Source organism: Sebastes fasciatus, chromosome 11 (assembly GCF_043250625.1).
Source record: "Sebastes fasciatus isolate fSebFas1 chromosome 11, fSebFas1.pri, whole genome shotgun sequence".
NCBI lineage: Eukaryota > Metazoa > Chordata > Actinopteri > Perciformes > Sebastidae > Sebastes > Sebastes fasciatus.
The window spans coordinates 1,996,042-2,010,682 of record NC_133805.1 but is presented as its reverse complement, the minus strand read 5'-3'; the positions used below and the strand labels follow the sequence as shown (position 1 = coordinate 2,010,682).

The 14,641-nt window shown below is 41.7% G+C and overlaps 1 protein-coding gene across 1 annotated transcript; it reads left to right on the top strand.

Moving 5' to 3' along the window:
• The first annotated feature begins 2,847 nt into the window (after positions 1-2,847).
• crfb16 (cytokine receptor family member B16) lies at positions 2,848-13,732 on the top strand. The gene is made up of 7 exons (XM_074649721.1): positions 2,848-2,932; positions 5,028-5,154; positions 7,587-7,777; positions 9,344-9,468; positions 10,180-10,330; positions 10,482-10,627; positions 12,088-13,732. Exons 1-7 carry the CDS (start codon positions 2,848-2,850, stop codon positions 12,184-12,186), a joined length of 924 nt encoding a protein of 307 aa, XP_074505822.1. The 3' UTR covers positions 12,187-13,732.
• Positions 13,733-14,641: the final 909 nt, after the last annotated feature.

Sequence of the window (14,641 nt, the reverse complement as noted above, 5' to 3'; positions counted from 1 at the left end):
CCTCCGTGGGCTGCTGCTCCCAGCTTTGAAACCGGAACCAACATGGCTGCTCGCTTGGAAACTTTCTTCTCTTATTTCACGAAAACAGTTCACCGAGATGTGTTTCTGAAAACATTTTATGAGAGAAATAATCCTGCAGTTGAATCTGTCTTTATTTTAGATCGACAACAGTTAGTTTAAACGTTTCTAGGGAGTTTCCAGAGGCGGGGAGTCGCGTAGGAGCGGGCGACGTGACGGTACGTGTCCACAGCCTCCGTCCTTTCCACGCTTCCCATTCGTTGTCTATGTAAGCAGCTGTGCAGCAATGCATTCTGGTAGCGTGGCGGTGCGATTCGAGAGACGGGGCGTCACGTTGGCCGGTCCTCATTTGCATAAAGTCGAGGTCTAGGCTACTTTATGCAGATCAGGGGCGTCTGACGCGACTCACCGCCTCTGGAAACTCCCTAGAAACTTTTAAACTAACCGTTGTCGATCTAAAATAAAGACAGATTCATCAACTGCAGGATTCTTCTAAGAGAAGAAAGTTTCCAAACGAGCCGCCATGTTGGTTCTGGTTTCAAAGCTGGGAGCGGCAGCCCACGGAGGGAAAGCGCTCGTCCAATCAGGAGCCTCGTGTCTTGTGGCATCCCATCAAGCGTCCAATGCGGGGAAACGAGGCGATAAAAACGCCCCTGTGGACACAAACCATGGCGGTCCGTCTCTCGAATCACGCCGCCACGCTACCAGAATGCATTGCTGCACGGCCGCTGACATAGACAATGAAGAGTAGAAAGGACGGAGGCTGTGGAACAATCAGGAGAGAAATGATGTCAACTGATGACATAACTTCTTCATCAGTCTAGAAGTTAGTCTGAAGGTTATAGATGTTTGGAAGATATGATGAATTTAACTTATTTAACCGCCGTTTACCACGACTTCCTTTTCATTTCCTGTCAAATTGATTGTGGAAAAGTTAAAGCAGCTCAAGCTTCTCGTTTTGAAACGTGGAATTTGAATGAATAAACGAGTAAAGGGATAAAACCATTGGATATATGTTGGCCATTATTTCGGCAGGTGTGTTATTGTGTCTGATGGTTTCAGGCTGAAACTGAAGCAGACGGTCGGTTGGCAGGTTTCTGTGAGTTGTTCTGTGTTTTATGGCTTTATGGTTGGTGACAGGTTAATGTTTGATCATCATGAGAGTCCAAAGTCTGTCTCACTTCACACTCTATCTGTCCTCTCCGTCTCCAGTGGAGCAGAAACATCATTATTATTATCAGACAGGACAGTTCAACTGGAAGTTAAAGAGAAATCCACCTTAAAACTATTTATTTTGATAATAAAAAGAACCGTCTGACTGTGACGTAGAATAACTGCGTTACTCGCGTTCAACTTTGGGACAAAATCATAAATAATAATCACTATTTTATTCTTTCTAAAAATGTATATAAATGCATGTACTCTCTGCAGCGGTGGGAGGAGTACTCAGATACTAGAAATACTCTGTATTAAAATGTACTTAAAGTACCAAAAACGACTCATTATGCAGAATAATCTGTATTATATTATAGTATTCTAATTAGAGATCATCGGGTCCGATACTGTGCTCATGTATTCTTACTCGCAAAACGGCACGTGACAGCAGCGTGACGTTAACCTCTCATCACCATCTTTCGGGTCCACGCGCTCCACCTCCTCAACGGTGTGGGCGAGACGGGCCGCTGGTGCGCCCGACCCCGCTGGGCCGGGATCCCACCTCAGCGCACGCCGGCCTTCACTTTCATTGCGCCACGTGGTTCTGCTTGCACCCTCTGACTCGCGCGTGCGTTAGACTCCTTGGTCCGTGTTTCAAGACGGGTCGGCTGGGTTGCCGACATCCCCGCAGACCCCTGGCGCCTTTTACGTGGGCCGAGCCACGCCCTGGGGGGACGACGCGGTCGGGCACTGAGGTCAGTCCGCCCCGGTCGACAGTCGCACCGGGAGCAGGGAGCCCCGTTCCTCCCCGGCGGGGAGAGAGACGGAGGCCTTTCCAAGCCGACTCGGAGTAGAGTCGCTACTCCTTTGCGTTGAAAGGAGCCAGCTGAGGTGGTTCGGGCATCTAGTAAGGATGCCCTCTAGGGAGGCCACGGGGAAGACCCAGGACTAGGTGGAGAGATTATATCTCCACACTGGCCTGGGAACGCCTCGGGATCCCCCAGTCAGAGCTGGTTAATGTGGCCCAGGAAAGGGAAGTTTGGTGTAAACTCCAGTTAGCCCTTCAGAAGAGACCCGGATCACGACTGTCATGAACAGAAAAACATAAACCGTTTTTCTGGTTCGTGCACGACAACAATGCGTGTTAACGCCGCAGCAGGTTGAGAGGAATCAGCTGCACATACCAGCAGCTCTATAGGCCCCATAGCACTCATCGGGTGTTCCGAGTTTAACCTGTAAATTACAGCTGACAGCCTGACGCCCCGAGGCGGCTGACAACCAGTCGGACCGGCTGCGCAGCTCAGAATCCAGCCTCAGCATCCGGACACTCCAGCCTCGACGCTCACGGCTTTCCAGACGCTAACACTGCTTTCTCTCGAGTTCAGACGGTGGATTGAACTCTGACATAAACCTCTCTCACACTCTGGATCATGTGGATTTTAATCTGAGAGATTGACTTGGATTTTATCTTCACAGTGGATCTTTTTTATGCACCTCTTGGATGAGCCGAAAGACGGATCCAGAAACGTGCACTGCCTGGAAAAACAACAGGAGTATCCCGGTTTATCTTTGGCGAGGGATTTCTGGACGGTGATCTGGATTATATGTTGTGTTCTGGATCTGTTTACATGCGGGTCGCTGGTGGGATTTGGACTACTCCTTTAGGTTCTGGAGATGAACTCTGCGGTCATGAGACTGAGACGTACTGTGAGTCTGCTGGTGGTGATGGTGATGATGGTCCTGCTGGACTTTACAAACTGTGAGTTCACTTCCACACTCGACAGTAGAGTCTGTTTCTACTCAGTTTGAACAATCTCAGAGTCAATACACGTACATAATAATGTATAATACATGTACATGTTGACAGATTTGGGGTTGTGTGTGTTGGATCAATCAGCTACAGCCACATTGACACGTATCGTTGCAGAAGTACAGAGTTGTAAAAAAATATTCAGATTCAGATTCAGATTCAGACAACTTTATTTATCCCAGAAGAGCAATTCAGTTTTTACAGTTACAGTCTACCCAGACCAGACACAACCTCACAGACACACAGACAGCAGCAGTCACCAGTATGTCAGAGACAATGCATATGTGAATAAATAAATAAATAAATAGGTGAATAAATAAATAAATAAATACATAAATAAATAAGTAAATACATAAATAAATAAATGAATAAGTAAGTAAATAAATGAATAAATAAATGAATAAGTAAGTAAATAAATAAATGAATAAATAAGTAAATAAATAAATAGGTGAATAAATAAATGAATAGGTGAATAAATAAATAAATAAATACATAAATAAATAAGTAAATACATAAATAAATGAATGAATAAGTAAGTAAATAAATGAATAAATAAGTAAATAAATAAATAGGTGAATAAATAAATAGGTGAATAAATAAATACATAAATAAATAAATGAATAAGTAAGTAAATAAATGAATAAATAAGTAAATAAATAAATAGGTGAATAAATAAATAAATAAATACATAAATAAATAAGTGAGTAAATAAATAAATAAGTGAAGTTAAATAAATAAATAAGTCAGTCCATGGCCAGAGATGCACACTGGCATCTTGTGTGGCCCAGTGCATATTGAATCACACGAGGACCAGGTGAAGAATACAAATTCACACAGTAATAGAATAAATAAATGAATAGTTGAATAAATAAATAATTAAAAACATTTTATGCATTGCACTTACATTACTGCATTCAATGAATGTAAAGGTTTACCGGCCATGTGGAGAAAAACAGACATGGGGGTAAACCAATATGTTTCTTGAGAGTCAGATGTTCAGTTTGAAACCACTCTGATGTCTCGTGTCTCTCGTCTGGACGCTAAACACGAGGCTGCAGCAAGCAGCTGCTTAGCTTAGCTTAGCATAAAGACTGGAAACAGAGGGAAACAGCTAGCCTGGCTCTGTCCAGAGGGAACAAATACCACCAACTGTAACCAGCTCATCTAAAGATCCCGACATTTATCTTCTTTCTTTAATCTGTAGATTTATTTTTATTATTTTCAGCTGAATTCATTTGACTGATTATTATTATTATTATTATTATTATTATTATTATCCCCCCCCGCCCCCACCTCACTAAAAGAGAAGTTTATTTAAGTGTGCTATTAATAAACGTCTTTTAAACTTAAAATAAGAGAGTTTACTTTCAGTTTACTTTACTCATCAGAGTAAAGTAAACTGAAAGTGTACTTGGCTTATACTTGTACTTAATCTTTTGATCAAGTTAACTTAAGAAAAGTATAACTTAGTGTGCTTGTAGTATAAAAACTATTAAAGTAGTAGTTTACTGAGAGTATACTTTAATTTCATAAACTATAAAGTGGGCTACAAGTATATACAAGTTTACTTGCAGTATAAAAACTACTAGTAGTTTACTGAGAGTATACTTTAAAGTATACTTTTATAAACTAAAAAGTGGTCCTATTTAGTCCCCAGTAGCATTGAAGTAGTACACTATACTAGAAGTATAAAACTCCTAAACTATCTGTATAGTTGCAGTACAAAATAAGTCTTAAATGTAAACTAGTTGTGTACTCAAAGTTTAATATTCTTACACTTAAAGTACACTTAAAAGTATACTTTTATGACTAAACTAAGTGGGACAATTTAGTCCCAAGAAGTATTAAAACAGTACGCTTATAAGTATGTTACTAGCACTTTGATATTAGTATACGTACTACATGAAATATACTTGACCTTGACTTAAGTATACTTCATAAATACTGCTTTTCCGTAAGGTCAGTTGAGTCATGCTGCCCCGTCACAATAATAACAGCTGATGTCTGAGATGAGATTTAAATCATGACCTCGTTCTGTCAGCAGATGTTTGGACGCTGCCGGCGCCCAGCGGCGTTTCCATGGAGTCTGTTGACATGAGCCATGTACTGAGGTGGCGCCCGCCGCAGGCTCCCTGCAACACTGCAGTTCTTTACTCTGTTCAGTTCCAGGGGTGAGTCACACACAATACAAATACTTTACAGGCAATTAACAACACTTCACCTCCCACGTACAGTACACACCATCCTGCTGCCACAAATACTCACTGCAGCACCAGATGTGGAGTGACACTGAATGCACCACTTTGAAGAAACCTCACCCAATAAAATAATAGTTTGACAAAATTTTAAAAAAGATTATTTATTTACAGACAATTTTAATCTTAAAAATAATAATATACCTTGGAAAAAATTATTACTATTAAATTATTAAATTTTGTTAATTAGTAACTATTTGTAAGACGAGTGGAACTGGACGTATCACACACACAATATATATGTATTTAAGACCTACAACTAAAGATTATTATCCTTTTTTTATTTTATATTTGACAGCCCAAAATCTAAAGATATTTAGTTTAATATCAGAAAAAAATATTCACATTCAGGAGCTGGCAGTGGTGGTTGTTTTAAGGCAAAACCAAGATGGTGATGGCTATAAACCAAGATGGTGACGGCTAAGAACCAAGACGGTGACGGCTAAACACCAAGATGGTGACGGCCAAAATGTCGAACTCAAGGTTTCAAAACCGTAGTCCACAAACCAATGGGTCGCGACAAGCTAGTATGACATGGTTGGTACTACTACTAGGTACTAATAGGTACTAGTTTCATATGATACCAGTATCTTCACTCCAGCTTTAAAACAGAGCTACAACCTCCGAAAGATTGATTTTGTTAATGCGTTAAAGGGGCTGTTTGTTAGAATGATAAATGTCTTGTTAACAGCTTCACCTGTGGCCGTTAAGTCAACTAAAGTCAGCGTCCTGTTGCTGGCGCTTGTGCTCGCTCTACATAGACATGAAGGAGCATCGCTCAACACAGTGAGGAGACACACGTCAGCTAAAAGCACAATATCACTCTATATTTCAGCTGCTTGGCAGTAATGTTAGCTGACCAGACCAAGGTCTCTCCATGAATCAATGCTGATCCTAGTGTTGGCTTTTCCCGCCTCAGCCTCCCGACCGCGGCCGGAGGGAACGGGGGAGACGCCGGAGTTTTGGTGGGAGACGATAACGTTTCTCTCTGCGGAGCCCCGTCACTTCACAAGACACGGGAAACCTCTGTTGGTCTGGAGGAGCTGCAGCAGTTATTTCTGCACAAACGTCCACTGAACATTCACTAGATATTCTCAGAGCTAAACTAACTCTTCTGCAGTGTGGAGTGAGCAGCATGCACGTGAGAGGTGGAGAGAGAGAGAGAGAAGGAGCGTGGTGTGTGAGTGAAGGCAGACAGAGGAGCAGAGGAGCAGAGGAGCAGAGACTCCGGTCCTGGAGACCAAAGCTACGGTCTCCCCCGCGTCCTCCGACCGCGGCCAACACTGTTTAACAGCTTCACTAGATACAACCAAGAGGTTTTGGGAGCGACCATGAGACACCGACCAGCAATGATTTATACGTGTAGAAAGTTACCAACAGTTCCTTTAAAGAAATTAGTGGCTTTAAAATGAATTTGAATTAACGTGTTATTATCAAAATAACTTTGACCGCCCTAGTTTGTAATTATAGCGTCACTGCAGTAAAGTAAACTCAGCTAACAATACACCTCACTGACTGTAATGAAGAGTCGGCTCAGGTAGTTGGACGGAGTGAAATATGTGAAATATGCAGCAGGCACATGAGAGAACAATGAATCCAGCAGGTGTTTCCTCCTGATAATCATGTCGCCCAATGAGTGATATAAAACAGTCCACCTAATAACACCTGGAGTCACTGACACACCTGTCCTAACGACTATAATCAGCAGGTGTGTCTGTTCTCTGATGAACCTGCAGTGACGCATCAACACGTTTAAGTTTTCACTCACGAGGAGGTTTCTAAATGTCAGCTGTCAATCACAGACAACACGGTGTAATTAATTCTTCTATCATTACTGCGGCTGTTTTGAAGTGTTCAGAACACTCCTGATGTGAGCAGAGTATCTGTAGGTCTACAGTTACCTTTTTAAAGTCTCAACTACCCCCTTCAATCTCATCTTAAAGCAGGGTAAAGTAAAATCAGAGACTGAACTCACCACTATGATGAAATCTCACCCGATAAAATGATAGTTTTACAAAATTAAAAAAGGATTTTTTATTTACAGCAAATGTTAATCTTAAAAATAATAATGAACCTTGGAAAAAGTTATTACTATTAAATTATCAAATTTTGTTAATTAGTAAGTATTTGAAAGACGAGTGGAACTGGACGTATCACACAAACAATATATATGTATTTAAGAACTACAACTAAAGATTATTATCTATTTTTTTTTATTTTATTTGACAGCCCAAAATCTAAAGATATTCAGTTTAATATCTTGGCTATATCTATGGCTTATTTTTCACGATTTTGAAACCTAATTTTATATTCTGGCTCAAACGTATGTGTGTTTCTCTGTCCTTCAGGGAGTTTGAGCTGACGGTGCTGAACGGCAGCTGGGTGAACGCTCCCGAGTGCCAGTGGATCCCTGACGCTCACTGCGACCTGACCTTTGACCTGGGCTCCGACTCCGACTACAACGTCCACGTCAGAGCGCAGTGCGGCTCCCAGCCGTCGCCGTGGACCGAACTGAGCCCGCCTTTCAACCGCAGAGACAGTGAGATATCCCAGCTTGTTCTGGGCTGCATTACTGAGACGTCTCTGTTCCCAAACAACCGGCTATCGGCCAGTAGCTAGGACTGCTAGTAGCTAGTAGTGCTAGTAGCTAGTAGTGCTAGTAGCTAGTATTGCCAGTAGCTAGTAGTGCCAGTAGCTAGTATTGCCAGTAGCTGTTAGTGCCAGTAGCTGGTAGTGCCAATAGCTAGTAGTGCCAATAGCTAGTAGTGCCAGCAGCTAGTAGTGCCAATAGCTAGTAGTGCCAGTAGCTAGTACTGCCAGTAGCTAGTAGTGCCAGTAGCTGTTAGTGCCAGTAGCTAGTATTGCCAATAGCTAGTAGTGCCAGTAGCTGGTAGTGCCAGTAGCTGGTAGTGCCAATAGCAAGTAGTGCCAGTAGCTAGTAGTGCCAGTAGCTGTTGGTGCCAGTAGCTAGTAGTGCCAATAGCTAGTAGTGCCAGTAGCTAGTATTGCCAGTAGCTAGTAGTGCCAGTAGCTAGTAGTGCTAGTAGCTAGTATTGCCAGTAGCTAGTAGTGCCAGTAGCTGTTAGTGCCAGTAGCTAGTAGTGCCAATAGCTGGTAGTGCCAGTAGCTGGTAGTGCCAATAGCAAGTAGTGCCAGTAGCTAGTAGTGCCAGTAGCTGATGGTGCCAGTAGCTAGTAGTGCCAATAGCTAGTAGTGCCAGTAGCTAGTAGTGCCAATAGCTAGTAGTGCCAGTAGCTAGTAGTGCCAATAGCTAGTAGTGCCAGTAGCTGGTAGTGCCAGTAGCTAGTAGTGCCAGTAGCTGGTAGTGCCAATAGCTAGTAGTGCCAGTAGCTAGTAGTGCCAATAGCTAGTAGTGCCAGTAGCTAGTAGTGCCAATAGCTAGTAGTGCCAGTAGCTAGTAGTGCCAGTAGCTGGTAGTGCCAATAGCTAGTAGTGCCAGTAGCTAGTAGTGCCAGTAGCTGTTAGTGCCAGTAGCTAGTATGCCAGTAGCAAGTAGTGCCAGTAGCTAGTAGTGCCAGTAGCTAGTAGTGCCAATAGCAAGTAGTGCCAGTAGCTAGTAGTGCCAGTAGCTAGTAGTGCCAATAGCTAGTAGTGCCAGTAGCTAGTAGTGCCAATAGCTAGTAGTGCCAGTAGCTGGTAGTGCCAGTAGCTGTTAGTGCCAGTAGCTAGTATGCCAGTAGCAAGTAGTGCCAGTAGCTAGTAGTGCCAGTAGCTGTTAGTGCCAGTAGCTAGTATGCCAGTAGCAAGTAGTGCCAGTAGCTAGTAGTGCCAATAGCTGGTAGTGCCAGTAGCTAGTATGCCAGTAGCTAGTAGTGCCAGTAGCTAGTAGTGCCAATAGCTGGTAGTGCCAGTAGCTAGTATGCCAGTAGCAAGTAGTGCCAGTAGCTAGTAGTGCCAGTAGCTGGTAGTGCTAGTAGCTAGTAGTGCCAGTAGCTGTTAGTGCTAGTAGCTAGTAGTGCCAGTAGCAAGTAATGCCTGTTGCTAGTAGTGCTAGTAGCAAGTAGTGCCAGTAGCTAGTATGCCAGTAGCTAGTAGTATATATATACTTTTCAAAAATGACTGAATGTGATTCTCGTGCCGGCAGCGGTCCTGACGGCGCCGGAGATGGCGGTGGCGGCGGTGGGCGACGGCCTTCGGGTGTCGTTCGACAAGCTTCCTCTCACTGCTGTCGTCAGGGTGACGGTGTGGAAGAGAGGCGACGAGCTGCAGGTCAGACTTTCTTCTTACTTCTCCTCCCTTCCTGTCTTTGTTTTCTTTATCTTTCCTTCTCTTCGTCCTCTCATCACTTCATTCACTGCTTTTATTTCTCATATATATCCTTTGTTTGTTTTTCCCTCCTTCCTTTAACCCCGTGACACCAAGCAGCCACTTAACCAGTCAATTATTATATTCATAAAGTTTAAATACACACTGTAAACATTTAATCAAAATAATCTACGTATAAGCACGCTGTATATATATATATATATATATATATATACTGTTATATCCACCTACCTCATGTATATAAAGCAACCTGTTACACTGTCATATATATAGATACTTTACATATAGACATTATATATATGGATATATACAGTATTACACATATAGATATTTTATACATATAAATATTTTATATATAGTCATTTTTATACATATAGATACTTTAAACATGTAGATATTTTATATATATAGATATTATATACATATAGATATTTGATATATATAAATACTTTATACATATATATATTATATATAATATATATATAAATATATTTTATATTATTTCTATGAAGTGAGGACACTTTTATTTTTAAATTATATATATATATATATATATATATATATATATATATATATATATTAAACCCCTGTGTTATATGTCCTCTCTCTCTGTGTCTCTCTGTCTCTCTGTCTGTCTCTCTGTCTCTGGTTCAGGCTGCCGTCTACTCGCTGCCGGCTGAGGAGTCGGTGCTTCACGTCCCCGCCCTGCAGGAGGAAGCGGTGTACTGCGTCCGAGCTCAGACCGTCCTGGACACTCAGCTCTACAGCAGCAGCACCGACAGCCAGTGTGTCTCCATCACAGGAGGTACGGCTCTGCCTCTTCATCCTTTATTTATATACAACATGTTCCTCTCCCTCAGAAGACATGTTGTGTCTGATAATCAATGAAAGGATTTAAAGGAGTTCAAAAGGAGATGAAGGTAAAACAGGAAGTGTCTTCATGGCTGCAGGTGCAGACGGCGCCTGGAAGAAGCCGACCACGGTGACCGTGACCGTCATCGTCATGGCCGGTCTGCTGTTCGCCGTCTTCTGGTCCGTCGTCCACTGCCGTCCCCGAGCCTGTCGGACCTATTTCCATAAAGAGCCACTGCCCCACTCACTGGTCAGTACATACAGAAATATACACATATACATATACATATACATATATACGAACTAAATATTAGAGAGGAAAAACTGTCATGTCCATTTTCAAAGGGGTCCCTTGACCTCTGACCTCCAGATGTGTGAATGTAAATGGGTTCTATGGGTACCCACGAGTCTCCCCTTTACAGACATGCCCACTTTATGATAATCACATGCAGTTTGTTGAATGCAGTATCACTGTAAAACTGAGACTCTGGTGGATCCAATGAGCCCAACTGGATTCATGTGTGATGATGTTAGTCCCCGTAGGAGACATGTCATTGACCTCACTGTATAAAATGACCTGTGGTGACCTCTAGGATAATCACATCCTCATGAAACTTTACAGCCACAAACTAGAGACCTAGAGCATTCAGAGGATGGATGGATCAGACTAGAGACCTAGAGCATTCAGAGGATGGATGGATCAGACTAGAGACCTAGAGCATTCAGAGGATGGATGGATCAGACTAGAGACCTAGAGCATTCAGAGGATGGATGGATCAAACTGGAGACCTAGAGCATTCAGAGGATGGATGGATCAAACTAGAGACCTAGAGCATTCAGAGGATGGATGGATCAGACTAGAGACCTAGAGCATTCAGAGGATGGATGGATCAGACTAGAGACCTAGAGCATTCAGAGGATGGATGGATCAGACTAGAGACCTAGAGCATTCAGAGGATGGATGGATCAGACTAGAGACCTAGAGCATTCAGAGGATGGATGGATCAAACTAGAGACCTAGAGCATTCAGAGGATTGATGGATCAGACTAGAGACCTAGAGCATTCAGAGGATGGATGGATCAGACTAGAGACCTAGAGCATTCAGAGGATGGATGGATCAGACTAGAGACCTACAGCATTCAGAGGATGGATGGATCAAACTAGAGACCTAGAGCATTCAGAGGATGGATGGATCAAACTAGAGACCTAGAGCATTCAGAGGATGGATGGATCAAACTAGAGACCTGCTATCTCCCCCTAAAGACCCCCTGGACCCCCCTAAAAAAAGAGCTCTATTGTGGGTCTCAGAGGGTTAAAAATATATATATATGATTATTTTAATTGCAAAATATATATATAAAAAAGATGACCTAATTAGCCAAATTATTTCTTTTGTTCAGATAAAAAATAAACTCTTAAAGCTGGTCACTGTACATTTATTTTTGACGTACATATTGAATTTGTATCTTTCGATATTGTGATTTATTGTTTCTGTAGTTTTATTGTGACAAAATGTTTATGTGGAAATAAGAAATGAGGCGTTTCACATTTATTTTAAACCGACGTGAAAGATGCATAACATTTTACCGATAATCTCTGAGATAATGAGATCATTTTTAGATATTGATATTTTGTTTTATGATATATATATTACATATGATGCATTTAATTTGTAATTGTGAATAAAGAAAATCCGCCCGCTGTTGCAGAAAGCTGATTGGGACATTCAGATCCCGATGAGCCCTGAGGAGGCGGAGCTTTGTGAGCCGATCCAGGTGAGCGTCGACCCCCGACCACCGACGGGCTGAGGACCTCGGACCCTGAAGAGGCTCGCCTTGGAGACGCTCAGCTTCCGTTCACTGTGGGTTTTGTGGAGAGATGCCGTTGAGCTCAGCTCTCCGGGGAGTTTACGGGGTTCGTGGTGCATTCATATGTCATGGGAAAAGCAGAAGAAACAGAGAGAGAGAGAGACAGCTGAGCTGCTCTGTAAACCAGTCCACAGGAAATGTTTCACCTGGTTTGTGGCCGGACGGACTCCGAGTCTCTCTGCTGATCCCTGGTTGGTTAAATGATAATAATCAGCTGACCTTTGGAAGGCACCGTGGAGACTTTCCTCAAAAACAACTCCTGTTTACGGACAGGTGACGGCGCCCTCGAGAGACTGCAGGAGTTATGAAGGAACTAAAGAGGAAGTCGGTCAACAGAACTTTAAAAAACCTCACCGCGGGAGATCGCTGTTCGTTTGTCTTTGACTATTCCTGAACCTTAAAGGGCCCATATTGTAAAAAAGTGAGATTTTCAGGTTTAAGTGCTTATAAATACTGTTAAACTATCAAAACGCTCAATATACGGAGAAATACACACAGCCCGTATTCAGAAATTGTGCGTTTGAAACAAGCCGTCAGGATTTCTGTATAATTGTGATGTCACATTCTGTTGCTCAGCAACGCAATTCCGTTGAAATGCACTAAAACAGAGCGTTTCAGACAGAGGGTGAATACAGGTATATTCAGGCATACAGTATGAGGGGGAAAAAAGTTTTTTTTTAACATAACAGCATGTAAACATGTTCTAGTAGAAACACAGAAATACAAGTATGAACCTGAAAATGAGCACGACATGGGACCTTTAACAACGTGGTTATTATTGTAACCGTGACGACGAAGGTTTTCACTTTACAGAAATGTCCCAACTTCACAAAAACCTCCTCACATTCCATGTCCTCTTGTTCCATATTGTTTCTAAAATATTCCCAATGTCAAGAAATGTCCCCACTTTCCAAAAACATGTCCTCACTTTCCCCAAAAAGATTTCACATTACAAAAGTGTCCTCACATCATACAAATATTCTCACAATGTTTTTGTGTTCCATGTTCTTAATTTCCTAAAAAGTACCAATTTTCAAAAAACATCCTCTTTCGAAATATTTCCAATTTCAAGAAATGTCTTCACTTTGCAAAAAATGCGGTCACTTTTCAAAATGTCGTTATTTTCTAAAATAACCTCACTTTCCCCGCTTCATAAAAATATTCTCACAATCCAGGTTTTACTCTCCAAAAAATGTCCTCACTCTACAAAAATCTAAATTTCCAGGTTTTCTTGGATGAAGAAAACAAACAGGGTATGAAACACATTTAAAGCTGTTTTTCTTTAAATGTTTATAGAGTATTTATTATTCCGACACACACACTTTACTGTACAGTATGTACTTCATAACATTTTTGTTTCTGTTGCCGTTACATGATTTCACCGTTTTAATGGTGTTTTATTATATTTATATTGTATTTTATTTTTATTTTTTGATATGAATTCTGAAGAAGTGAAGTGAATTTGTTTGTTTGTGTTCAGGTTCAATTAAAGTGATACTTGGAACGAATATTTAGTGTCATTCAATTAAATTTGTTTAAAAGAAAGAATCCAAGATCAGAACTGCATCCATAGCAACGGTTTATACATAGCAACAGTCTTTTATACATTGCAACGGTGTTTTATACATAGCAACAGCAAAGAACATACACTCACCGGCCACTTTATTAGGTACACCTTGCTAGTACCGGGTGGTCTTCATCTGCTTCAAGGTTGGACGTGTTGTGCGTTCAGAGATGGTATTCTGCATACCTTGGTTGTAACGAGTGGTTATTTGAGTTACTGTTGCCTTTCTATCATCTCCAACCACTCTGCCCATTCTCCTCTGACCTCTGACATCAACAAGGCATTTCCGTCCACACAACCCCCGCTCACTGGATCTGTTCTCTTGTTGGGACCATTCTCTGTAAACCCTAGAGATGGTTGTGCGTGAAAATCCCAGTAGATCAGCAGTTTAATACTCAGACCAGCCCGTCTGGCACCAACAACCATGCCACGTTCAAAGTCACTTAAATCCCCTTTCTTCCCCATTCTGATGCTCGGTTTGAACTTCAGCAAGTCGTCTTCACCACGTCTAGATGACGTAATGCATTGAGTTGCTGCCATGTGATTGGCTGATTAGCTATTTGTGTTAACAAGCAATTGAACAGGTGTGCCTAATAAAGTGGCCGGTGAGTGTATATTGCTAAGAGTCAGTTGTTTGTTCCGTTGTAACATCAGCGCCCAGCAGCAGAGCGACGCCAGTAAAACATCCGCCTACAAAGAGCAGTACAAAAGTAAAATTAAATTATTTCTATTCTACTGTCATATTTAATGTCTCTATTGAAATGTTGGACAATAACAATATTATAAATATGCATATTATTATATCTATAGAAAAAAAGTCATAAATATTAT